Source organism: Erythrolamprus reginae, chromosome 1 (genome assembly GCF_031021105.1).
Source record: "Erythrolamprus reginae isolate rEryReg1 chromosome 1, rEryReg1.hap1, whole genome shotgun sequence".
NCBI classification, from domain to species: Eukaryota; Metazoa; Chordata; class Lepidosauria; order Squamata; family Dipsadidae; genus Erythrolamprus; species Erythrolamprus reginae.
Window position 1 is genome coordinate 147,331,248 of NC_091950.1, and position 27,558 is coordinate 147,358,805.

The 27,558-nt window shown below is 42.8% G+C and overlaps 1 protein-coding gene across 1 annotated transcript in view; it reads right to left on the reverse strand.

Moving 5' to 3' along the window:
- Positions 1 to 9,052: 9,052 nt before the first annotated feature.
- Positions 9,053 to 27,558, reverse strand: part of SPEG (striated muscle enriched protein kinase) — a 167,795-nt gene continuing 149,289 nt past the window's right edge. The window contains exons 31-41 of the mRNA XM_070728607.1: positions 26,394 to 26,549; positions 24,928 to 25,044; positions 23,404 to 23,571; positions 22,907 to 23,029; positions 21,109 to 21,273; positions 17,431 to 18,148; positions 15,002 to 15,241; positions 13,654 to 13,877; positions 11,822 to 11,897; positions 11,360 to 11,509; positions 9,053 to 10,384 (exon numbers count right to left, since the gene is read on the reverse strand). Coding sequence (XP_070584708.1) covers positions 10,180 to 10,384; positions 11,360 to 11,509; positions 11,822 to 11,897; positions 13,654 to 13,877; positions 15,002 to 15,241; positions 17,431 to 18,148; positions 21,109 to 21,273; positions 22,907 to 23,029; positions 23,404 to 23,571; positions 24,928 to 25,044; positions 26,394 to 26,549 — 2,342 coding nt within the window. The 3' untranslated portion in view covers positions 9,053 to 10,179. The remainder of the gene's footprint in view (positions 10,385 to 11,359; positions 11,510 to 11,821; positions 11,898 to 13,653; positions 13,878 to 15,001; positions 15,242 to 17,430; positions 18,149 to 21,108; positions 21,274 to 22,906; positions 23,030 to 23,403; positions 23,572 to 24,927; positions 25,045 to 26,393; positions 26,550 to 27,558) is intronic.

Sequence of the window (27,558 nt, forward strand, 5' to 3'; positions counted from 1 at the left end):
ATGGGGGAACGTTTGGGGGAAGGGTCATTAACTTTGGGGGCAGAAGTCCTAACATGCAATTCTTTTTCCCCGCAAGAAAAGTTGGAATCTCTTACCGTCGATTCTATCCCTGCAGCTCTGCTGGGGTGGGAAAGGCCGCAAGCTTTCTCATCCCACTCAAATTTATATCTCTGGAGGGGAGATCTCAAGTCTGCTCGTGCCCCCGACGGCATTCCTGTCCAGGCATCTCCTTCTTTGGCTGGGGTGGGGGGGATGGCAAGCGTGCCCCCTGCTCAGAGGGGAATCTTGGCACTCCCTTATATAGCCTGACTGCCAGGTACCTGTGAGAATTGGGGCCGCGCGGATTGCAACCCAGTGCTGTGTAATCAGATTGACCAGCCTGGAGAGACTGGAGCAGCTGAAATATTCCTGCCTTTTGCTGAGAGACAGAGAAGGGGAGTGGCACACTGACACATTATTTATTTATTTATTTGTTGGTTGGTTGGTTGGTTTATTGGATTTATATGCCACCCCTCTCCGAGGACTCGCTGCAACTTATCAAATTATTTTTAAAACTATTTTAAATATATTGCTCAAAAAAATAAAGGGAACACTCAAAGAACACATCCTAGATCTGAATGAATGAAATATTCTCATTGAATACTTTGTACTGAGAGCAGATGTGGATTTTAGCAAATTCTGACCAGTTCTGGAGAACCGGGAGTGGAACCTTTGAGTAGTTTGGAGAACCAGTAAATCCCACCTCTTACTGGCCCCGCCCACATCTAGTCTCTGCCTCCAGAGTCCCAGCTGATCAGGAGAAAATGGGGATTTTGCAGAAACCTTCCCCTGGCGTAAGAAGGAATGTATCCTTCCCCAGCCATGCCCCCCAAGCCACACCCACCAAGCCATGCCATACCCACCAAGCCACGCCCACAGAACTCATAGTAAAAATTTTTGAAACCCGCCACTGTCTGAGAGGGAAATTGGACCGGGTCAAGGGCATATGGCTACAATTGGAAATGCCATACTCTTCTTCAGGGCAAATAACCAAGGCACAATTCAAGGTGTTGGTTATCACCTTTAAAGCACTACATGGCTTAGGGCCAGATTATCTTTGAGACCACCTCTCAGCTACTAATAAGGACTCATAGAGTTAGTCAGCTAAACAGTGTCCGCGGGGGAGGGCCTTCTCTGTGGCCACTCCGGCTCTTTGGAACTAGCTACCTCCCGAGGTCCCGAGTGCCCACACCCTATTGACCTTCCCAAAAGCCGTAAAAACCTGGCTTTTCAGGCAAGCCTGGGGTCGTTGATCAGATGGTGCACCATCAGGATCTGACCATTAGAGATTTGCATGCTTTTTGTTTCTAACTGTTTTAATTGTTTTAATTGTGGCTTTAAATTGTTGGAATTATTTTTAGGGGGTTTACATTTTATATTTTATATGTATTTGGCTGTGAGCTTTTCAGAATCCTCTGGGAGTTAGATGGCATAAAAGTCCAATCAATCAATCAATCAATCAATCACCAAAGCTCATTGCCTACACTAATCAATAGAATCTTTCTAGGATTTTAAAAGGGAATTTAAAGCCCGTGTCTGTCTGGAGTACTGCAAACAGGAATGGGCAGCAGGCAGGATGGGGTGGAATGCAGTTCTACCAGTGGAAATTTATTTATATATTGGATTTGTCTGCCGTCCCTCTCTGAGGACTCGGGGCAGTTCACAACATAAATGAAGCTGTGTGCCCAGCTCCATGTGACCATCCCCCCCCCATCTCCTCCTCCTTGGAAATCAGCAGGGAGACCAGCACCGGCAGGAGTTGCAGGGGGGCCCTCTCCTCCCCCCTCTTTTCAACAGCTGATTGGCAGCCATTCGCCTAGCTACTGAATGGCCCTGAGGCAGGGGGCGACCCAGGAAGGAGAGTGTGGGAAAGCAAAGCAAATTGTCACCACAGAGAGCGACACTGGTGAGGTTGTAAGTTGGGGACTTAACAGTTCACTTGAATTATGATGATTGTTCAAGCCACTCCCACCTGGTCACATGGCTGGCAAGCCACTCCTACCCAGTCACATGACCACCAAGCCCCACCCACAAAATAAGCCACACCCACAGTGTGGCAGTAAAAATTTGGCTGCCCATTACTGACTGCAAATATCAACCTTGAGAACTTCTACATGCTAAGTATAAAATCTCTAATACTGTGATGTAATTTGCACTGGAGAACCAGTGGAGGCAAGTCTTGGCAGCCCAGAACTTTCCCCAGAGAAGAAGCCATATATTCAGGGGTGAGCTACTGCCCGGACAGGGGGATGGGATGGGACAGGATGCAGTGGGGTAGTGAAAATGGAGCTCCACCCCAGAGCACCCAATTTGTACTGAAAGATGTTGAAAGAAAATGCAGGGCGTCCTCCATAAGCCACGCCCACAGTGTGGTAGTTACATTTTTGGTAGCCCTTCACTGCATATATTCCCTCAAAGGGAACCCTAAATTAAGAGTCTTTACAGTTGAAATGAGGAGGGGGAGCTGAACAGGTACAGGTTAGCCACCCCCGGGGTAAAATACTTACGGGACTGCTTTCTGCCTCACACATCCCAGTCGGCCTCCTCTGGGTCCCTTCAGCCAAACAATGCTGGCCAGCAGGACCATGAGGGAGGGTCTTCTCTGTGGTGGCTCCGGCACTCTTGAACCAGTTTCCCCTGGAGATTTGTACCATCCCCCACTCTCCTGGCCTTCCAAAAGGCTCTGCCAGCAAGCCTGAGAAGATTGTTGAGCACTGACATCTTCCTCCAGCCTGATTGTTGTATGATTGTGAGATGAATGTATTTACTATGGGGTTTAACTTTTTGTATCGTATTTTAATGTTCGCTGCCATGGGTCCGCAAGGAGATGGGCAGCATATAAATGTAATCAAATCAAATCCCAGTTTGCTTTTGCCTGTCAGTCATTGGAGAGCTGGTCGCGAAGGGAGCGTGAGGCTCCGCACTCCTACCCTCTCATCCAAAGAACCTCATACAAAATTGGTTAATTATTGTAACGTGTAATAAATGAATTGCCAACTGTGTTGTTCCACCTATTCTGCAGAGGTGGGGCTAAAGAACTACTTACCCATGCCTGCGCTCAAGGCAAGGATCATTGTGTTCCTTCAGCCCAATTTAATTTCAGTTAGAACTTCTGAAAAATTTCAGACTGGTGGATAAATGTGTGCGCTTAGGGAGCCTGAAGTCGTTTGTCTACTCAGAATCATGGAAGGAGTATACTATGAGGACTGGGCCATGCCTTGCAATTGTATAACTACATCATTCTCTTGTGTGAGATCCTTTTGCATGTGGGTGATGTTCAGCAAGTTCAGAAGGGTGAGGATTAAAACAATGCATGAGGAACAATTACAGGGGTGGACAAAAAAATGGAAATACTTGACTTTTTGGCATCATGATGTTTGAACATGCTCAAATTAATCAAAACTTGACATATTTTAATGTTGTTGTTTTTAAATTCTGTTATTTGATATGTTTTTTTAAACTACCTTTTTTTTACAGAAATTTAAGGAGATTGGTTAAAACCTTCTAGAAATGGCAGACCTCTCAGACTTTCAAAGAGGCCAAATTGTTGGTGCTTAAATGGCAGGCGCTAGTGTAACAGAAAGGGCCCAAATGTTTAGCGTTTCAAGAGGTAATGTCTCAAAAGTAATGACTGCTTTTGAAAGGGAAGGGAAAACATCCTCAGCCAAGCACAGGTCTGGTCGAAAGTCGAAGTTGTCTGAGAGAGACCGTCGGACTCTAAACTGAATTGTTAGAGCGGATTGCAAGACCGCAGCTCCTAAAATCACTGCAGGGAGCTTCATAAATCTGGATTCCAAGGAAGAGCTGCAATTAGAAAACCTCTCAAAGACAAATGTTTCAAAGCATTTAGAGTGGTGTAGAAGCCATAGAAATGGTCCCTCGTTTACCCTTTTTCCGACCTCCGGCCGTGTTTATATTTGGAGACAGCTGAAAGAATCATTTCATCCAGACTGCCTTCTCCCAACCGTCAAACATGGCGGGGTGATGATCTGGGGTGCTATTTCTTGGAAATCCGTCAAGCCAATGATTTCCCTTCATGGAAGAATTAACAGCCATCACTATTTAGGAATTTTGGCCGACCAAATTCATCCTATGGTTCACAAACTGTTTCCCGAGGGGGATGCCATCTTTCAAGATGATAATCCACCAATCCATAGAGCAATAATTGTTAAAGAATGGCACGAGGAACATTCTAATGAAGTTCAGCATCTCATCTGGCCACTACAATCACCAGACCACAACATTATTGAGCATTTATGGTCGATTTTAGAGATTCAAGTAAGAAGTCGATTTCCACCACCATCGTCTCTAAAAGAACTGGAGGGTGCTTTAATTGAAGAATGGGCTAAAATTCCTTTGGAAACAATTCACAATTTGTATGAATGAAAACCTCGGAGAATTGAGGCTGTATTTGCTGCAAAAAGTGGACCAACACCATATTAAAAGATATTTTGATGATATTTCAAGGTGTTTCCATTTTTTGTCCACCCTTGTATGTTCAACAAGCTATAACACACATTGAGAGCATATGTACTGTTGTGGTTGGCTTCAGGCCAGCTCCTGTGGCTGGGGATTTTGATGAAGAGTCATGGGAACCATCTGTTTCAAGAAGGTCAGTCTGGCTGCAGCACAAGTCAGATGGGGAATCAGAAGCTGAGACAGGGAGACAGGGAACTGGAAGGGACAGTAGAGACAAAGAGGGAAATGGACTCAACCAGCCCTTCAGTCAGAGGTTCCTCGGAATCAGAAGGGAAAGAACTAATGAGTAACCCTATCCTGAATCCTCGAGTATGAAGGATGTTGGGAAGGCAAGAGCAGCTGAGCAAGCGCAGAAACAAATAATAAGACACAGCTAAGACTAATGATGCTGCTGCAACCTTGATAAAAACGGGAGGGTTGGAGTGGTCTGGGTGGGAGATTATCGTTTGAGCTTTGAAGAGAGACATTGATGCATCGTGGTTTCGTTGTGGATTTTGGATTTCTGTGACCTTTCTGATACTCAAGCAGGAAGTACTGTGCGAGAAACTCTGTCCTTCTGGACTAAGAACTCAGCATTGCTCTGGCAGAAGCTTGAAAGGAATTGACCTTCTGGACTAAGAACTCAGCATTGCTCGTGCATTCCCAGAGGCGTACAGCCCTCTGTATATAAGGAAACTTTTTTATTTTATTGCTTCCAGGTTGTGTGTTTATTACTTTGCTCTTGGGTGGCTAGAAGCCAAGCAGAACATATACCGAGACAAATTCCTTGTGTGTCTAATCACACCCAAAAAATTCTATTCTATTTTATTCCATGGGGATTATTGGCACTTTCACATTGGCAATAGAAAATTTGAAAACCAGGAGACCACTAGAGTGTGTGTAAAACCATGTTTAGTGATAGTAAATTAATCTAAATTTAATCAGTGGTTAAGAACAAATGGGGAATTACAGGCTGCCTTCATCCCCTGCACACATACTATTATCACTGCCACTCACGTCTCATTCACACCCACACATGTACCATCCCCTGCCAGCACTTTCTACTTATGGTGGTGAACAAGCTTTTCAAGGATCAGTTGAAATTTTTCATAACAGGTTAAAGACACCAATCTCGGTTCTCTTTGTAAGTCCAGCATAACTATGGACTACCCAAGTTCTGCTTCCACCTTTTTGGAAGGGTTCATCCTGTGGGTTAAACCACCCTTCCTCACTGTAGACATGAAAAATTATTTTGCTCTCTTCCTCCCCATTAGACAGTGTGAATTTGTGTGCGCATTGTTTATCTCCTTAAAGTATTATTTGTATTTATGAATTTAAAGTTAATTTAATACAAAAATAGCCCCTTGGTCAGTTCTTTGATGATACATTCTGAGAAAACATGATGCATTCCCCCCCTAAATTTGTACCTAAAAGGGAAATAATGCATATCAGACCAAAAATAGTTCCAAAGCAACTCAATTTTTTTTCTTTTTCTGACCTTTTAATGCAGTGGTTCTCAACCTGGAGGTTGGGACCCCTTTGGGGGTCGAATGACCATTTCACAGGGGTAACCTAAGACCATAGAAAAAGACAAATTTCCCATGGTGTTAGGAACTAAACCTTGGAACCTATTTTTACAAACGGACCAATTAGGCGTTTATAATAGGGGTGACCCTCTGACCTTCCTGCCAATCAGCTTAAAGCTGTTGGAAGAATTGGCACTAGACTTATGGTTGGGGTCACCAGAACATGAGGAACTGTATTAAGGGGTTGCGGCATTAGAAAGGTTGAGGACCACTGCTTTAATGCCTTTATTCTGGGTGGAGTCAAGGCAACTGAATGGCCCTGAGTGTTTACTGGCTGGTTGCCCTTCTTGATGCCTAAGCAGGGGTTCGCGTTCACAGCAGATATTTTTTCTTGGTGCCTTAGAAGAGAAACATCTGCCGCCGCCTAGGATTGAACTCTCAACCTTCCAAGGGGGGGGGGAGGGTAAGCATCTTCACTTTTAAGCCACAGCAACTCCACTCATATTTAGATAAATCCAAACACATCCCAAGGGGTCTTTATTGGCATTCATCCTTGTCTTTAATAGAACACCTAGATTAGCCGACTCAATCTTTTTGCTAAAATACAAACCTCTGTCGTCAGGCATGGGGGAATTGAAATTTCCCTTTCCCCTAGGCTTATAGAATTTATACATGGTATGCTTGTATGTATGAGTGGTTCTTTAATTTGGGGGTTTTTAGATTATTTTTAATATTAGATTTTTTTATATTGTCTTTTTATATTGTTGTTAGCCACCCTGAGTCTTCGGAGAGGGGCGGCATACAAATCTAATAAATAAATAAATAAATAAATAAACAAAAATATATACCTCCCCCCCCATTAGTTCCATTTTTCTCCATGAATCACAACAGGCCATTGAAATTATTCTCTGCCTTTATTTTTACTGGTGAACTGCTTCCACACAAGGCATTTATTGCAGATTTCTCCCTTTCCACTCACCCTTTGGAAAGGAATTCAAACATTTGTAACTTTTTCATGTTTTCCCACTATTGTTTGCACTTTTCTTTCAGGAAGAAGACTGGCACAATCTCAAAATGTATACTGTATTTTGTTTCTCTTTTTAAAGAGGCCTAGTTCCAGTTTATGTAACAGAGTACTGGCAAAAATGTACCCTTTATAGTTATTTTTAATATAAATAGTGGCAAGCATCCATTTGTAAACCTTAATTTTTTTAAAATCAGTGCCAAAATGCTTTTCCAATGACATATTTTAAAAATGTTAAAATATCTCTACAATACTAATTTTAAAAAGAAGAAAAAAAAATTCCAAACTTTTTTTGACATGTAAGAAGCACTTAGCACTAATAAACAATTTCTTTTAATTAAAAAAAGGTTACTTGGATACCTCACCCCCATGATTGCTTGGGTGAATATAAATTTTTTCCCCTTTCCATCTACAGCCTTTATGCCATAGCTTTGGAGAGATATAGAAACTAGTGAGAGTTGACTTTACAGGAAGACTGCAATATCCATAATAACATGGAAAGTCATGTGCGGTTCCATTTATAGTTGCAGCAGCAGAACGATTGATTTGTGATAAGCCATCCATCTGGAAGAGGCTTGTTGTTTTAGCTTTTCCTGTGCAAGAGGGAAAACGTCTCCACGTTTAAAATACGTTGGACAGGGTGAGATATGAACTTGGGGGAAATCAGAGGCATGGATTTACATATCCGAGGCAGGACAGGATAGCTGCATTTATGCAGTGGGTGGGTTCCATTTTCTCTTCTATTCAACTGTCAACGTCTGATTGCCACTATCCCATCAAATCTAATTTTGTTAGCTCCTCTCTACCCCAATACACCCCAATACATCAGAGATTGTAGAACCTGTAGATTTCTAGTGTTCAGAATGGCTTCCATCCTTTTCGGCAGGACCTGAAAGCTTGATTGCTATGGATACTATACAGGCCAGGCAGGGTAGAAAAGGAACGGCCTGCATCTTCATTCCCTCTTGGGAAGGGAGACAGGTAGAAATATTCTCCTGACTACGTGAGTGGCTTCATTAGTGAATTTCTACCACCGCAGAGATACAGTCAGCCACCATCGCCCACAGCAAGGCGAACAAGTAAAGAGCTGGGAAGGGCACAGGGGCCATTCCGTTTCCTTCCTCTGCAATAAAACTGACAAAACAATTGTGTACACCCTGAGAAAGCAGACTGCAAAAGAATAAAAGCTGCAAAATAATGGAAGCTCTCTGCCTGTTTTGACCAGGTGTTCAGCAGAGCCCAAGACATACTTTGGCAAAAGAGCATGGAAGGAAAGAGTCCTGTGTAAATGTAAATACTTTTGAGGAGGTGGGTGTTGTGTAGAAAGTAGATATAGTGATACCTCGTCTTACAAACTGAATTGGTTCCGGGAGGAGGTTCGTAAGGTGAAAACTTTGTAAGATGAAACAATGTTTCCCATAGGAAACAATGGAAAACCGATTAATGCGTGCAAGCCTCCCCCCCGAAAAAATAGCAAAAACGGCGCTCTGCTAGGCACCGCCGCCCGGCTGTCACCTTCTAAAACAGCCGGGCACTTCTCAGTGTTCTCTGAACGCCAAACCCGGAGGTTCGGCAAAGGTTCGGGTTCGGGAGAATGCCAAGAAGCGCCACCGCCCATCTGTCACCTTCCGAAACAGCTGGGGGGCTTCTCGGCATTCTCCCGAATGCCGAACCCGGAAGTTCAGCAAAAGTTTGGGTTCAGGAGAACACCGAGAAGCCCCGCCGTCCAGCTGTCACCTTCCCAGAAGAGCCGTGGAGCTGTCGGCCGTTCGGGAGGCTCAAACGGAGGTGGGGAATCCCAATAGGGAATTCCAAGGGTGAAGCTTTGACGTCACGGAGACATCCTTCCTGGAGTCCACCTTTCAGCCAGCCAGGAAGGGCGTCCCCGTGACGTCAAAGCTCCGCCCCTGGAATTCCCTATTGGGATTCCCCACCTCCGTTTGAGCCTCCCGACCGGCCGACAGCTCCACGGCTCTTCTGGGAAGGTGACAGACGGGTGGCGGCGCTTCTCGGCATTCTCCCAAACCCCGAACACTGAACCCGAACTTTTGCCGAACCTCTGGGTTCACCGTTCGCCGTGGCGGGTTCGTATGGTGAAAAAAGTTCGTAAGAAGAGGCAAAAAAATTCCGAACCCCGGGTTCGTATCTTGAAAAGTTCGTAAGACGAGGTGTTCGTATCACGAGGTACTACTGTACTTAAATGCATGAAAGTGGGCAGGAAGATAAAGTGTTCTGAAGGGGGCAAAAAAAAAAAGGATTATACTTTCAGAAAAGCGTGTGCAAAATGCAGGGAGAGATTATGGCGAGATTGTGAACGTTTGAAGATGAAAGGTCTTCTAATGGGCGTCTCTAACACCAGCGTTTCTCAACTTTAAGATGTGTGGATCTCAACTCCCAGAATTCCCCGGCCAGCTTCCATTGGCTTGTTGTAAAAATCCTAAGACCGTAAAGTTGGAAGAGGCCATTGGAGCCCTTGAATCCAACCCTGCTCTTTGCAGAAACACAAATTAAAGTTTCTCTACCTGACAGATGTAGACTTAATACATGCCCAACCTCGTCCTTCCCCATTTCCTGCCTTGGGAAACCGAAACACCCATGGTGATGACAACAAACTGTTCTACAACTGCATCAAGAATCAGTTACACAGGTGTCGGTCACGAGTTCCCCTTCCTGTTGTGCCTTTGCACAAACCTAACCTAGTGGGGCTAATCCATCTTTTTCTATTTCACGGTTCAGGTTGATCTGTCAAACAAAACCATCGGCCACTCCTCGGGGCTACGCACCAGGGAAGGGAAGCCATCCATCAGGCACACCTGAATCGTCCAAGGAACTTTCTTCTGACGAGGAGGGCTCCTGACTTTTGCCTCTCAGGTTTCCCAAAGCACACCACCCCTTTGTGAACCCCAACCCCACAGTCGCAAGTCTTGTCACCAGGCACTCTTTCATTCCCTCTCAACCGGCTTGCCCCGCTGTGAGGATGGTGGCAGAAGGGGAAGATCAGCAGCCAGCGCCGATGACTCTTTTTCATCCATGAGGTATATCAACCAGCCCCACCCTGGCCGGGAGGACAGGTATTTGGCCCGTTACGCCCCCTGCTGGAATGTTTTGTGGCTCCTCCAGCAGGGCAGGCGGCTAGGGCACGTGGCTGCTAGCGCCGTGGTAGGAGCGCAATAAGACCTTGTGCTTGGTAGCCACTTCGTTGCGCCGACGCTGGTGCTCCACCAAGAACTCTTTCAGGCGGCTCGTGGTGAAAGTGAGGGTCTGACGCCGTAGCTTCATGAGATAGGCATCCTGGAGCCACGGATTGGCAAAGCAATCCTTGAGAGTCGGACGGCTCCTGCAAAGAGAGAAGATTGTTAGAAGGAGCTTTCCGGAGCCCTTGTTATATTCAGGGTGGAAATAAAACCAAAGACCGAAAGTTATTATTTATTACAATATCTTCATTCTTTGCATTTTAAAAAAATATTGTAACCTTACCCTAATAAAATGCACAGGATGCCACCCATGCAGACTTCTGGCTCTTTGTCTATTTCTGTATTATAGATGGTCCTTGACTTAAGACAATTCATTTAGTGACCCTTCAAAGTTACAATGGCACTGGAAAGAGTGACTTATCACTATTTTTCACACAATGGTTGCAGCATCCTCATGCTTAGGTGGTCAAAATTCAGATGCTTAGCAATTGACTCATATTTATGACAGCTGCTGTGTCCCAGGGTCATCATTTGTGACCTTCATACAAGGAAAGTCAATGGGGAAACCAGGTTCACTAAACAACTGGATTATTAACTGAACAACTGCAGCAATTCACTTATCAACTGTGGCCAAGAAGGGTCGTAAAATGGGGCAAATTCACTTAGCAGATGTTAAATAAGTAAATAAGCAAATAAGTAAGTAAGTAAATAAATAAATAAACAAACAGACAAACAAACAAATAAAATTAGATTAGTTTAGATTGATAGATTAATGGTTCCTATAGTTTCTTTCTTTAAAAAAAGCCACATTGGATTCTTTACATTTTTTTTACATTGGTTTTGTGGTCTTAATTCATGGTTAGCCGCCTAAGTCCCAGTAGCAAAATGGACAGCCCTAAGACATAGTTTAGGCATACAAACAAATAAACAAACAAATATTTGCTTCCTCTTACAGCCCTCTTGCTTCCTCTGGCGCATTCATAATCCTCACACTTAACACTATGATGGTGCTATGAGGACTTCGCAATCAAGATACGCTTCAGATGCTGCCCAGCTATGCTGACAAAATCTATGCTGCTCTCGGTTTCCGTCGCCTTCTTTCCCCGCCACTCACTCACCATGGATGAGCAGAGAGGAGCTTGCGGATGAGCAGTGCAGCACTCTGGGAGACATTAGGGTAGAGCTTGAAGGCATCGTAACGCCCCGCGAGGATCCTGCTCTCTACCTCCAAAGTATCTGCTTCAAAGAACGGTGAGCGACCGCTGAGCCTGGTGGGAACAATTGAGAATGGAAGGAATGGACAACGTAAATGATCCGCTTGTCTATGGAACTGACATTCCACCGTGAGGTATCGCTTTGTGAGCATGGTTATTGGAAGTTTCTACGCAAGGAGGATACGCCTTTAAAACTTTACAGAGCATGTTATTGGCCATCTGAGCAGAAATATCAAGGAAACAGGATAATAGGCTCCAATTGCATATACTGGTATATTTTAATTGCAGACAATTAATCAAAGAAAGATCTCTAATTCCACTTGACACACTCAATTTTGTGCCGCCACTCATCTCATCCATACTTACATAATATACGTGAGGACACCTACGCCCCAGATGTCAGCTGCTGAGCCAGTAGGATCACCCTTCACCATTTCTGGAGCTGCGTAGAAAAAGAAATAACCACTTCTTTCTTTGCAGATTTGACATGCAGTGCCAAATTCCACACTGTGTTCAGAAGGGCTTTCGCTTAAAACACCGAATAAACCCATCAGCTTAATTGGGTCACATCTCAGTGCTTCCCTACTACACCTCAAGTGGCAAGCTAAGCTGGCTGTAATAAACAGCTTTACAGCTGGAGCTACGAATACAAAGAGATGGGCTAAAAAATGTGCAAGACAAGAAAGCTTAATATCGCCATGTAATGCAACAAGAGGGAAGATATGAGCCTCCTGGATAAGAAATCTTAAAGCCAATCCATGATTATGGAGTGAAAGAGAGGAAGAGAGTTGAGAGCAAACATATTTGGTCAAAACCATCAGAGACAGAGGAACACAGGCTATAACCTAGTAAAACATGGTAACAAAAAGGCCAATACAGTCTTTTTGCCCAGCTATGCAGTCAAATCTTCAAAGGAGTAATCATTCCCGATTAATTTTTTTAGATTTATATCCTGACTTTTGTATAGGAGCTCTGGTTGGTGTGTGTAGCGTACCCTCCTTCCGATTTTCTTCAGAAGGAGCAAAGCTGTGCAGTAGTGTGTGTATGAAAGAGAGAGGGAGGGAGCGGGAGAGAGAGAGAGAGAGGGAGGGAGGGATGGAGGGAGGGGGAGAGAGAGAGGGAGGGAGGGGGAGAGAGAGAGAGAGAGAGAGAGAGAGAGAGAAAGAGAAACTGCCCAAAGTCATCCAGTGAGCCTTTTTGGCTTGAAAGTGGACTTGAACCTAGATCTTCCTACCCCTAGTCCAGCACTTAACCGTTACACCATATTGGCTCTTGGTTACTCATTGTCATATGTTGCAAGTTGCCCAGAATTGTGTGACAGTGAGATGAAAAGCATATATATTAGATAGATAGATGGATGTATGGATGTATGGATGGAGAGAGACAGACAGGAATGTAAATTGTATTGAATGAATTGCGGGATTTTTCCATGTCTTGAGATCTTTGGCTATAGGGCAGATATCTAAAACCTTAGCAGGAGGCTATTTGCTCAGCAGCACAAGGAAAATCCAACCAGGCAGAAAAATAACATTTTTTACCTCCGCCCTGGGCAAGATGGGATCAACTTAGAATTAGGGTCTCACAAAGGCTATGCAGCTAACTTTTCTAGTTCTTTCCTTTCTGCTCCGCCTTCAATCTCCTTAGCAACTCCATTCCATTAGCTCAGGGGCGGATTGCTGTTACTGACCGCTACCAGTGAGTTGTGCGCGCAGCTTGGATAATCTTGAATGTGTGCGCTATGCATGCGTGTGTGTCCCCAGAGTGATTTTGCTCCTGTGCATGCGCACGAAGCAAATATGCACCAAAATCTCACAAGGGGACACATGCGAGAGAAAGATCTGGTGATTTTTTTTCTTCCGCGCATGTGCGGGAGCAAGAAATCACCAAAATCTCACAAACGTGCGCATCCCTTCCTGAGATTTTGCTTATGCGCATGAAGCAAAAAATATGAAAAATTTAAGAAGGAAGAGGGTGGCGCCCAAAGCACTGGCAGTGTTCATGTGCAAATTGCACAATCTGGTGGCTGCTACCGGTGCGCAGTCGCCTACCGCACCGCAACCCATCCTTGCATCATCTACATTTCTGGGTCAACCTAGATATCTCAAAGGTTTATTTCACATCATGCCTCTTCCACAAACACTTTTGTTTCTCTTAACCTCTTGCATGATATATGTGAGATATATGTAATACAGACTCACCCATGTATTCTAAAGTGCCAACACGGCGCCCCAGCTGTCGCAAAACCAGTGGGTTGTACGTCTGGGCACTGCCAAAGTCAATAATTTTTACTGAGTTTGTGGTGGAAACAATGATGTTCTCAGGCTTCAGGTCAAGGTGAATGATATGTCGTCCATGAAGATATTCCAGACCTTGAAGGATCTGTGTTATATATCCCACCACATCATCCTCTGAGTATCGGAACCTGCAGGCATAAAATAGATTTTTTTAAAAATAAAGTTTTTTGTTTTTACAGACAAACAAATATACAAATACATAATTAATCCTTCAGTGCATCATCTATGTGTTTCTTCTGTGCCTTCTCCTTCTTCCCCGCATAGAAATGAAATTAAAGGGACGGTTGGGAATTCAAAAATCAATTCCAGATGTATGGTCTAGTGTAATTATACAACACTTCCTATTTGAAAACATTCAGCCCCTTACATAAACCTTCATCCACCCTTCAAGCACATGGAGAGTACAGCTCCTAGTATTCCCAATCTGTGACAACAACAATATGTTGGTTTATTGGATAATAGCCTGTCCCCGCCCACAAATAAGACATCCCCTGATATTAAGCCCAATTGGGCTTTTGAGTACATGGCAACAAGGCCAAGTGCTTATTTCAGGGTTCAAAAAAAATATAAGACAGGGTCTTATTTTAGGAAAACAGGGTAATGTGCAAATATATGTTAATACTTGATAGACGTTATGGTATATGTGTTGATATGTGTGTCAGTGTTCCCTCTAATTTGTTGGTGGGGGGGGGTGAGCGGAAAAGTATAGTGTCTGAGCGGCAGTCCCTTCGGGACTGGGCGGCACAGAAATATTAAATAAATAAACAAACAAACAAACAAATAAAAAAACCCACCCTGTTTTGCCTCAGAGAATTTCAAAATAAAATACTGTACTGTGTGTCTATAACAGTGAGCTCATAATAGGGCAACTCTATCAATATCAAAATGCCACTTAAATAGTTGAGCTAGTTTCAAACTAGATTTTGATTTTCTTTCTCTCTTCCTTACTCCCATTCTGTTTCTTTCTCTTTTCCTTCCTCTCTTTTTTCTATCTGTTTCTCTCTCTTCCTCTCTCTCTCCTTCCCTCTCACTCTTTCCCTCTCGGCTTCTGGGCAGGTTTGGAAAACTCTGAGTTGATGATGATTTTTAAGTGAGCGATTGCTCACTGCTCAGCTTAGAGGGAACTATGATGTGTGTGTGTGAGAGAGAGAGAGAGAAATGTGGGGGGGAAATTTTTAAATTGCAAAAATAATTAAAAAAAAGGTTTTCTAACAACCCGAAGTCTCGTTCTCAGCTTTTGCCCCCAACAAACCTGTCAACAAGGTGGAAGAGGATCTCCTTCCCAGTGCAATATTCTGCTATCAGCACCAGGTAGCGAGGAGTAATGTAGGCTTCGTGGAGGGTCATGATGCGTTCGTGGTGAAGGCCCTTCAGGATCTCATACTCCTGCAGGACATTTTGCTTGCCTTCTCCCTCATAGGGTACAATTTTGGCCAGGAAACGCTTGCCGGTGGCATTCTCCTTACATTCCCGGATCACCCCAAAACGGCCTCTGCACAGAAACATATACCGGTAATATATATTTATTGCATGGATGGATGCTGTTTAGTGCAAGCTAGGGCTATCTTCACATGCAGAAATCCATTGGTCAAGTGTCTGGGGCTGTTCCTTGTAAAAGCTTGGGTGAATTGGTATGGACTAGCTTTACTTATAATTGACATTATAACCAGCTAGAGAAACAAGAAGGGTGAATGATGTATCCTGTTCAACCCACTTCTTTTTGATGTGCTAATATGTGTAATCCCATTAAAGAGGTGGAGATATTCTGGACATTATAAAGGATAATACAAAACAGAGAAATGCAAATAACTTTTTTTGGTCTCTCCTACAAAAAAAACCCCAACAACATCTGAGGCTGTTTTGAGCTTTACTGCTCAAGAACAACGTTGTATTTGCTTAGTTAAAGAAAGGTGTGTACAATGTGCAGCCTATCATATGAACTCCTTGCAAACTGATGTTTGAAATACAGAACTATAGGTCAATAATCTCTACAGATCTTGAGAGATTAGCAACAGAGTTCAAATGGTTACTCACAAGCCCCCTGACATCTTAGTAGTCTTACAAATATTCCTAATGAGGAAACTGGGTATATTTGTTCTTTAAAAAAATATGAGAATCCCTCTTCAAGTACTTGAAAGGAGGTCAGAAAGAGGTGTTTCCTTTCTAAAGTGCAAGGTAAAAAATTATGGTTAAGTTATGAAATAGCAAATTCCCATTGAATATTAAGAAAAACAGGTAAAGCAATCCATCAGTGAACCCAATTACCAATTGAAGGGTTGCATTTCTCTTTGCTAGATTTGTTCAAAACGAAGCTGACTAACATCTGTCAGATACTTTGATCTGGGATTCCTGCATTTACTAAATGATATGATGAATCAAATTATCCCTTGACTAATCCATGAAACAAACAGCAGAGGGAAAACGTATCTGGAGTTCAGTTCACAGTATTGCAACAACTTGGAAACTACAAGATGTATTCAACACCACCAGCCCCACTTTGCAAGAGAACAAAACCCTCTGTTATAATTATGGTTTGAGGTTGTGCCCTATTTAAAACATCATATTAATATTGATTGTTTCCTCATTGCTTATTTCATCCCTATAATCATTAAGTGTTATACCTCATGATTCTTGACAAATGTGTATTTTCTTTTATGTACACTGAGAGCATATGCACCAAGGGGGGGCGTTTGTCCAGGTTCGCCTGGTGCACCAGTTGCGGCCCTATCTGGATCGGGACTCACTGCTCACAGTCACTCATGCCCTCATCACCTCGAGGCTCGACTACTGTAACGCTCTCTACATGGGGCTACCTTTGAAAAGTGTTCGGAAACTTCAGATCGTGCAGAATGCAGCTGCGAGAGCAATCATGGGCTTCCCAAGGCATGCCCATGTTACACCAACACTCCACAGTCTGCATTGGTTGCCGATCAGTTTCCGGTCACAATTCAAAGTGTTGGTTATGACCTATAAAGCCCTTCATGGCACCGGACCAGAATATCTCCGGGACCACCTTCTGCTGCACGAATCCCAGCAACCGGTTAGGTCCCACAGAGTTGGCCTTCTCCGGGTCCCATTGACTAAACAATGTCATTTGGCGGGACCCAGGAGAAGAGCCTTCTCTGTGGCGGCCCCGACCCTCTGGAACCAGCTCCCCCCAGATATCAGAGTTGCCCCCACCCTCCTTGCCTTTTGCAAGCTCCTTAAAACCCACCTCTGTCGTCAGGCATGGGGGAATTGAAAATTTTTTCTCCCTTCCCCCTAGGCTTATAGAATTTATACATGGTATGTTTGTTGGTATGATTGGTCTCTTAAATTGGAGGTTTTTTTAGATTACTTTTTAATATTAGATTTGTTACATTGTTTTTTATTGTTGTTAGCCGCCCCGAGTCTTCGGAGAGGGGCGGCATACAAGTCTAAATAAACTAAACTAAACTAAACTAAGACAAATTCCTTGTGTGTCCAATCACACTTGGCCAATAAAGAATTCTCTCTATATTGCAGAAAATAACTCCATGGAATATTTTAATCCTGGGATCTCTGGTCAAAAAGCTCCAGGGGAAAGGAATAATGTCATCTTATGAGAGTATTGGAGAGCTCACTTGAACGTGGAATACTAGACTAAATGGCCCAGGTATGATTCAGGATTAGGCAGCTTTGTTATTGGTGTGAATAGCTTACCTCGCTTTCTCCTCCAAGAAGGTGTACGGTTTTTGAGGAACTCCTTGGCGCAACGCGGATTCATCTTTTGAAGTATGAGCTCCACTGCTAGTATCCTTACCGGAGGAAATGTTCCGCCTTAGAAAACGTGTGTGTGAAGGCATTTCCTCTGCGGTGGGGGTGACTGAGGGGCTGGGGGCATCACCTGTTGTGATAGCTGGTCTTGGTGGGATGGAGACAAAAGAAGTGGCAACATAGGGCACGGTTTTAGGAGAGATGGTCCCTGGTGAGTCCACTGTCGAAGTTGGAAGTGCAGGCTGGACTGGGGAGAACTGGGAGACTGAAGAACCAGTGGATGATGCTGGGGCAAGCAAACCCTTGGTGGTAGTTGAGACATTATGGGTGGTGAGGGAAGATGCTGTCCTGGAAGGCTTTAACGCTGATTCTGGGGAAGGAGCCTTTGCCAGGGATGGACCTTCCAAAGAGGAGGAATCCTGGGAAGATGGACGGAGGGCTGTAATTGGGAGCTTTTCTTTCTCTGAAGCCACTGATGTCTCTTCCGTGGCTTGAGTCACTTGTGGCCTAGGAGGAACCTGTCCTGAAACTGGCTCGGGGGTCGACAGAGGACCTGTGCTTTTCGCCATTGGCTGGGAAGTCTGATCAGGGAGGGTCTGAGTAGATCTGGTTGAAGCGGTTCTATTCCTCTTGGCTGGAAGACCTGAATGGGCAGCTGTGGGTTCTGAATGGGAAGGAGAGGAAGAAGAAAAGATAAAGATTCTTTCCTAAAGTCAGTGAGAATGCAGAGTTCCTCTCCAAAATAGGAAGGCCAACAGTGGTACAGAACGACGTGAAGGAAGGAATGCTCTCTGTATTAAAGACAGATGCATCTTGCTACCATGGGACGGTGGGTTCCTACCAGTGCGCCCCAGTACATCGCTCTGTTAGTGACCCGCCGATTGCACAATTTGTGCACAACAGCTCCGGTGCTGTCTTTGCTGGTTCTGTGCATGGCACCATCTTTTCCCCCCTAATTTTTGATGCGGTTTTTTGCTCTCTGAGCATGTGCAGAAGGAAAATCATCTTCTAAGCATGCGCAGAAGCAAAATCACCTGAAGGGACGCATTTGTCCAAGCCTAGCATACAAATAATATAAATTATATAATATATTATATATGGCATACAAATCCAATAAATAAATAAATAAATAAATAAATAAATAAATAAATAAATAAATAAATAAATAAATAAATAAATAAATAAATAAATAAATGAGTAAATAAATGAGTAAATAAATGTGAGGCATTGTAATGCGCACACAGCGCACCGGTAGGGTGGTAAGAGGAACCCGCCACTAGGGACGGACCTATGGTCGGTTGAAGGCCATGATCCAGAACGTGGAACTAAATGACAAGCACTAGCCATACAAGATAGACCAGTGGTTCTCAGCCTTCGGGGTCGGGACCCCTTTGGTGGTCAAACAGGGGTCGCCTAAGACCATGGGAAAAGACAATTTTCCCATGTTGTTAGGAACGAAAGCTTCTATTCTGGTGCCTTGGGACATATTTTTACAATCCGACCAATCAGGCATTTACAGTGGGGTTGTCCCTCTGACCTTTCTGCCAATCAGCTTAAAGCTCTGTTGGGAGAATTGGTGCTAGACTTATGTTTGGAGGTCACCACAACATGAGGAACTGTATTAAGGGGTCGCGGCATTAGAAAGGTTGAGAACCACTGAGATAGAACAAGGGTTTGGTTGTGATAAGAAACAAACTTGATGAGATACCACCAAACAACCTCTGGTGGTATCTCTTTTGCCTGCTGCTTTTTGAATTACCCACACAAGGGCATCTCAAGAACTGTATCACCATTAAGGGGTATTTGGGGGCTGGTGTTTAAGCTTAAAGACATGAATAGAAAGCAAAGGTATTGCCGCCCTGCAGCCAGATAGGCAGCAAGCAATTCCACCCCCACCCCACTGTTTCCAATCTTTTTTATTTTTTTAACTCCACATTCATAATGTAACAATGCATATACAGCGGTACCTCTACTTAAGAACGTAATTCGTTCCGTGACCAGGTTCTTAAGTAGAAACGTTTGTAAGTAGAAAGCAATTTTCCCCATAGGAATCAATGTAAAAGCAAATAATGCATGCAAACCCATTAGGAAAGAAATAAAAGCTCGGAATTTGGGTGGGAGGAGGAGGAGGAAGAAGAGGAGGAGGACAGTCGCTACCGAAGGAAGAAGGTAAGGTGAGGGGAATCAAAAAAATCCAAAACTTTAAGACTTTAAAAAAAAAAAAGGAACGTGAGGCAGAGAGGAGGAGCACGCGCCTCCCATACACCTGCATATACCTCTAAAAAAATGATATCAATAACATACATAGTTACCTAATTCTATCTAATTTCTTGTATCTGCACTTCTATCATATTAATAAATTCTCACTCTCTCCAACTCTTCCATCTACTTTCCTTCCCTTCTCTCCTTCCTTCCTTCCTCTCTCCACTCCACCTCTTCCATTCTCCAACTACTTCCTCTTTCTTCCTCTAAACCTTCCCTTGAGTGATTTCAATTCCAATAAATCTTATATTAAGCACACTGATAGTATATTAGTAAATAGTTATATTTTTGGGTGTCTCTTCTCTTTTATATTTTAAAATATTTAAATATTTATATTTTAAAAACCGTTTATAATCATTATGTTTTAATTACTGGTATACACTTTAAAAATAATGCTACCTCCTCATTCTAATTTTGTCAACTGGGTTACTTCATTTCTTTATCACTCCTAATCTTTAACTTTTGTGCTTACTTTGCTTCAGTTTCTAACTATATTCATTTTCTATCCAATTATAAAACTTCATGTAAACATTATAATATTCAGATTCTTCTCTATCTTTAAGTTTCATTGTCATTCTATTCATCTCGGCACAATCCAAGGTTTTTCTAAGTATATCTTCTTCCGGTGGAATCTTGGATCCTTTCCATTTTTGTGTGTATATAATTCTTGCTACTGTTATCACATGTAGAATTAAGTATGTGTCTTCTTTACTAAAATTGTTTGGCAAAATGCCCAACAAAAAGGGCTCTGTTCTTAATTGTAGCTGTTGCTTAACCATTTTTTCAATCCATGTCTGTATTCAAATCCAAAATATTTTGGCAGCAAACAAATTTAATAAATAAGTAAAATAAATAAAAAGGTATTTTAACGACAGACAAGATATCTATCTATCTATCTATCTATCTATCTATCTATCTATCTATCTATCTATCTATCTATCTTCTCCTAAGGGCAGCATAGGGCGCTCACAGTAAACAAATACAACGTATAAGAAATCTAATATTAAAATACCGTACTCTAAAAACTTCAATACTAAAAACATATAGAAGTCTAACTTAATTCATATTTGAAAACCAGAAATTGCCAGTTCAGAAAGATAGAAGCAGTGCAAATCTGATTTTTAATGTGAATACCATCAAATACAGAACAGGAAAATCCCCATCCATCCATATAATTTACACATCATGTTTCCCCACTCCTCCGTCTTAGTCTTTTTTGATAACTGTTATCTTTTTTACTTTAAATTGGCGGCTAAGGACTGTTTTATTATGTATACAGTACTTGTAAATGGATCTGGGCATTTTTATTTCAGAAATAACATAACCTAACATCATTTAGCATGAGCCTTTCCTCCTTCTCACCTGCACTCTCAATGAATACTTTCCCTGAAGGGTTGCTGTATGGGCCTTGTCCAGCCTTGTTGGCACAGGCAACACGGAACTTGATGGTGTTTCCAACAGGAAGATCTGTTGCATTGAAGTAGCAGTCAGCAATGCCTGAGTTGATTGTTTTCCAATCATGTTCTCCTGAAGGAGAGAGAAAAAGGATCTCAATCATTTTCAATCTTCAACCTTTTTCCCTCCTAAAAGAGGCTGAAAATTTGGGTGCGTCTTATACTCTGAGTGTAGCTTTTTTGAAGCTTTTTTCCCACAGCCCTAACAAAGTGCTAATGGCTCTCACAGGTTTGCAGGCTTTTTTTTCATTGCTACTCTCTGCGAAGAATGTTTTTTCCAGCCCTAGGTTTTTTTTAAAGCCCTAACCAGGGGATAAAATATTGTGCTGAAGCTGACTAGACCAAGGATGCTAGCCACATGAATATGTAGTAGGCAGATTTTTTCCTCTATTTTCCTCCCCAAAACCAACAGTGGGTCTTATACACCCATGCGTCTTATACTCTGAAAAATACGGGTAATTTCCTTTGCAAATCTAATGCGAATATGAGTCTGGTACAAATATTGCTGGTCAAATGAAAGTAAAAAGGCTGGACCAAACAAGAAAAATGTTTCTAGTCTCAGAAACCTCCAGCATTCCATTTAGATGAATTTTGGTTTTGGCCACTGATCAAAACCTGGTCTTCATACTTGGACCTAGTCCATTGAATTAGATATAGCAATGGCAATATCACTTATATACTGCTTCGCAGTGCTTTACAGCCCTCTCTAAGTTGTTTTAAAGAGTCAGCATATCACCCACAACAATCTGGAAGGATGGAAGGCTGAGTCGACCCTGAGCCTGGTGGGATTCAATCTGCCAAATTGCAAGCAGCTGGCAGTCAGCAGAAATAGCCTGCAGTGCTGCACTCTAACCATTACGCCACCGTGGCTCATAACCCACAACCCGAGAGTTCTTTCTGTCCCCAAATTTTAGAAGCCCGTTTGCTAAAAATGGACAACTTTCTTCCGAAGCAAGAAACACCTAAGCTGCACTGTAACAGGCAGTTAGCTAGTACTTTGATTTAACTGCAAAGAACCACATTCCTCCAAATGCAGAAAACCTACCCCTTCCATCCAATATATGACCGTTTTGCATCACTGCCCTTTTCACTGGGGCGTCTTCCCACACCCCTTCCCCAAAATGGTGTGGATTTCAACCACGAAAGAGTTGCACAACAGATGGCGTTTTTCTGAACTCAAAGAAACTGAGCCGTAACTGAGCCGGGGTGGTGCAGCAGGTAGAGTGCTGTACTGCAGGCCACTGAAGCTGATTTGTAGATCTGAAGGTCAGCAGTTCAAATCTCATTACCGGCTCAAGGTTGACTCAGCCTTCCATCCTTCCGAGGTGGGTAAAATGAGGACCCGGATTGTGGGGGCAATAGCCTAGCTCTGTTAAAAAGTGCTATTGCTAACATGTTGTAAGCCACCCTGAGTCTAAGGAGAAGGGCGGCATAAAAATCGAATAAATAAATAAAATAAATAAATAAAAGAGCTGGAGAATGGAGACCATCCTCTCTTCTTTGTGTTGTGTGACCAAGTAGTTTGGAAAAGAAGGGAAAAATCAAAGTAGATAGGAGGGTGCAAGCAATTAGTAAGAGACTCTTTAGAAAGAGACATAATTCTTCAAATAAAAATGCAAGAATGCTTCAGGTAGCTGTTGATGAGAACAGAGGCTCCTGAGAACCTCCGCAGCGGATACACTCTGCCACCTCCAATAGGCACATACCATCTATCTTGCGTTCCAGTGTGTATGTGCAGGGCGCCTGGGTGTCTGCTGGCCTCCACAGCACCAGGACTGTGTTCCTGTACTTTTGAGGAATTTCTGGAGTGCCTGGTCTCCCAGGAAGACCTGTTCCAAATGAGTTTTAAAAAGGAGAATGAACAGAGTAGCATGAAACGGGAACCATATATACGGCAGAGATATCAATACTGATTTGATGGGGGAGGGATATACACTGCTCAAAAAAAACAAAGGGAACACTCAAATAACACATCCTAGATCTGAATGAATGAAATATTCACATTGAATACTTTGTTCTGTACAAAGTTGAATGTGCTGACAACAAAATGAAATAGATTGTCAATCAGTGTTGCTTCCTAAGTGGACAGTTTGATTGCAAAGAAGTTTGATTTACTTGGAGTTATATTCTGTTGTTTAGGTGTTCCTATTATTTTTTTGAGCAGTATATACATATATTTTAGGAAACCTTTCTTTATTCTTACGTGCCACAGCAATGGTGCAGGAACTAGTTGCAGTGCCCAAGGCATTTGTAGCATTACATTCATACAGGCCCGCGTCTTTCTTGGAGATTTTGGAAATGGTAAGTAGTTGACGGCCGTCTTTACATGCCACAATATTAAGAACACCCTCTGAAATCAGGGTACGTTTATCTGTGGAAGACAGAAAATAGGCAATTCAGCAAAACTAGGGACTTTGATGGTTCAGAATAGAGTAGAACAGAATACCTTATTGGCCAAGTGTGGTTGGACACACAAGTAATTTGTACAATATTTGGTGCATATGCTCTCAGTGTACATAAAAGAAAATATACATTTGTCAAGAATCATCAGGTAGTGCACTTAATGCTTGTCTTAGGGTTCAAATAAGCAATCAGGAAACAATCAATATTAATTGATTTGGGGACAGTCTACTCTTCATCAGATTTTCAAATTTATCCTCCATTGCTATTGCTTCGTACATCTGATAGCAATGTGTCCGAACATATAAGTTTGATACAAAGCTAAAACATGTCCCTCCCCAGGTCCTTCAGCTTTTGGGCCTGAGTTTCCCAGGTGGATTTCTCAAACACTGAAGGATACAAAAGTGGCTTAACACAGTCATTTCTAGATCAGGATCAGTCCTCAAATAACCTAAAGCGATCCCAGGTTACTGATCTTAAATTAGTTTGTAACATGTGAACTCAGAAGACAAGTTGATTAAGTTGAGTCTCCTGTCCACAGGTTTAGAAGCCTTGTGGCCTTATAGAATGCATTTAAAAAAAAAAAAAGTATTTATTTAGTTGTTTTCTTTTTAAATCCCATATAGGCATACATTTTAAACCACATATACATGCAACCGGTATAAAATTACGGGAGGGAGGAAAGGAAGGAAGGAAGGAAGGAAGGAAGGAAGGAAGGAAGACTATAAATAAATAAATAAATAAATAAATAAATAAATAATAAACAAACAAACAAATAATAAAAAAAAGAGACAAGAATATTGGTCAAGATGACAATTGTCTATTTCACTGGCCGTGTGCTACAACATAGAGAAAACCAGGGGTCACAGAGGATGAGTTAGCTGTCTCACGTAAACACGCTCCGAAAAATGGATTTAACAGAAAGGGCTTGTTGTTCTTGATTCAATTTAATTCTGGATTCCAACTCTCTAGTCATTGGGATGGCAGTTCAGGCCAAGGATTTTAGACTTGTGCCACAAAATTCTAATTGAACCACTTTCAGCTTCCCCGTCGCCGACCTTACAGTTGTGTCCCCTTTCTGAGAAATTTAAATTCAGGGATGAAGTTTCAAGGCTGAATATTTACTAAGCTTGGCCAGCACTGCTGTCACTTGCAGCCACCACAGCCAATGGGCTGAGTTTGCAGAGGATGATGGGAGTTGTGTACTCCCACACCTTTGGAGATCATTATGGCTGGAGATAGTCCTTGCAAGGCAGCTCAGAAGGAATCAGGTTCTCCCTAACATAGCCCAGGTGCAGGGTGCCTCTCTTTCTGGTGTAGGACTTACCTTTCATCCACAGAATGCACGGGGCAGGGCTGGCAGCAGGGAGGCAGCAAAGTTGCACTGCCTCTCCTTCCAACAATACCTGGTCCTTTAATTTTATGTGGAAAACAGGAGGGAAATCTGGTAGGAAAACAGATAAAAGGTATTCATTGGAAACGGCTGTTGAAATGCCACCTGCTTGGTACTAAAGGACTTGGCAGGAATCTAATTCTTATTACTGCGAGAGGAATAACTCCCTCTAGGGAAGGCTGGTAATTTTACAATCCTCAACCTCTTTTCTTGACCCCCTTCCTGAACTGCAGCCGTAAAACTTAAGTGGCAAATCTTACAAAAATTGCAGTGCAGCTTCCTGCCAATTTCTGATGGGAAAAACTGAAGCTGTGGACTGTTGGGGAGAACTTAGTGCTCTTAAAATAGCTAGAAAAAGACAAAGCGGAACAGAAACAATAAAAAAAAATCCTTAAAGTTGGGAGGAAGAAAAACAATAACAGCTCCATCCCCGTGACATCTTAATGGCCTTCCCCCATCTCTCCCTTGGTGAAAATAATGTTAGAATAATGTAATAAAGTACAGGCCCATGTTACAAGCAAACAAAGAAAAAAGACCACCCCTGCTGTATAAGTTCAGGTGATGAAAGAAATGGGGGGGGGGGAGTGGAATACCTCAAACTGGAGCCTTTGGTATTGTGGGACTTCCTACAACTGTGAAAAAGTTCCCAACGCAGCAAAACAGGAGTGAGCAGACAGAGGTGGGCTGCTAAGGTGGAACGGTGACGTGTACTCGCCCCCGTGGCTCTGAGTCCAGCGCAATTCTGCTACTGTACCTGGGCAGGTAATGAAATCGTGCGTGGACACGCAAGGGCAGGGGCAGTATTTATTTATTTAATTTATTTATTTATTTTGTCCAATACACAATACATATTAAAGGGTTAAATAAGGTCCAGGAGGGAAGTGTTTTTAATAGGAAAGCGAACACAAGAACAAGGGGACACAATCTGAAGTTAGTTGGGGGAAAGATCAAAAGCAACATGAGAAAATATTATTTTACTGAAAGAGTAGTAGATGCTTGGAACAAACTTCCAGCAGACGTGGTAGATAAATCCACAGTAGCTGAATTTAAACATGCCTGGGATAAACATATATCCATTCTAAGATAAAATACAGAAAATAGTATAAGGGCAGACTAGATGGACCATGAGGTCTTTTTCTGCCGTCAGACTTCTATGTTTCTATATTGAAGAGGAGAGACATGAAGTATTATATATAAAGAAAAGATATAAAAGTAGAGGAGAAGATATATGAAAGGAAGAAAAGATATATGATATATGAGATAAGTAGCAGAATTGTGCTGGACTCTGCAAGCACTCAGAGCCAAGGGGGCGAGCACACGTCACCGCTCCACCTTAGCAGTCCACCTCTGCGAGCAGACCAAGAGCGCTCCCTCCCTGACACCAAATGACACAAACGTACCAGATTCACTGAGCGTGTAAGGTTGGCTGACAATAACAACACCTTCCCCTCTCAGGCTGGCTGGGAGATTGGGCTGAGAGGCCACCTTGTCCTTCTTGGCACGAGATAAACTCCAGCGTTCCCAACGAGAGCTGCGTCGTTGGCCATCGTTGGAAACTGTAGAGGCAACAAACATGGGCTGGCTCTTTCTTGATCGGAACAACAGAATTAACCTGGATTTCCTTCTGATGAACCTGCAAAACCGTGGCTTACTCACACTTGCTACCTATGCTCTACTTCCCCATAGCCATGCTGTATTTTTTTATATACCCAGCTCTTCACTCTTACCCTTTGGGCTCAGAGAGATCTGGCTCCCCTAAATTCATAACACAGGAGATGCCATTTATAATTCTCTTGGGGTGTCAGAGTCTCTCCTGGGCATTTATTTAATTGCGTGTTATGGCCATCATTCCCAAAGAACAGAAAGCCTGGGAAATATCGGTACTTTCTCATATTTAATAATATTAACAACAAGAAGAGTTGGAAGGGACCTTGGAGGTCTTCTAGTCCAACCCCCTGCTTAGGCAGGAAACCCTGCACCACTTCAGACAAATGGTTATCCAAAATCTTCTTAAAAACATCCAGTGTTGGAACATTCACAACTTTTGGAGACAAGTTGTTCCATGATCAATTGTTCTAATTGTCAGTAAATTTCTCCTTAGTTCTATGTTGCTTCTCTCCTTGTTTAGTTTCTACCCATTGCTTCTTGTCCTACCCTCAGGTGCTGGAGAATAGGTTGACTCCCTCTTCCTTGTGGCAACCCCTGAGATATTGATATTTTTCTTATTGTGAATTGTGCCCTCCCAACACTTTTTGGAACTGAATCATCCTTGATTGCCATATATTTTGTGCTGGTTGGAATAGGGGTAGAGTGCAAAACACATGGAGGACTCATGATGGTTTATCAAACTCTAAGATATTTGTTTGTCCGTTCGTTTTGTCAAGGGTGTAAATGATTACAAACACAGTGAAAACATGACAGTGAATATATAAGATGTACACTCATGGCTATGAGTACATGATATTTTACAAGTACATGGGGACTTTAGGACAGGGATGGTAGGCACACTGGTGTGCTTATGCACGCCCCTTACAGACCTCTTAGGAATGGGGTGAGCTCATACTG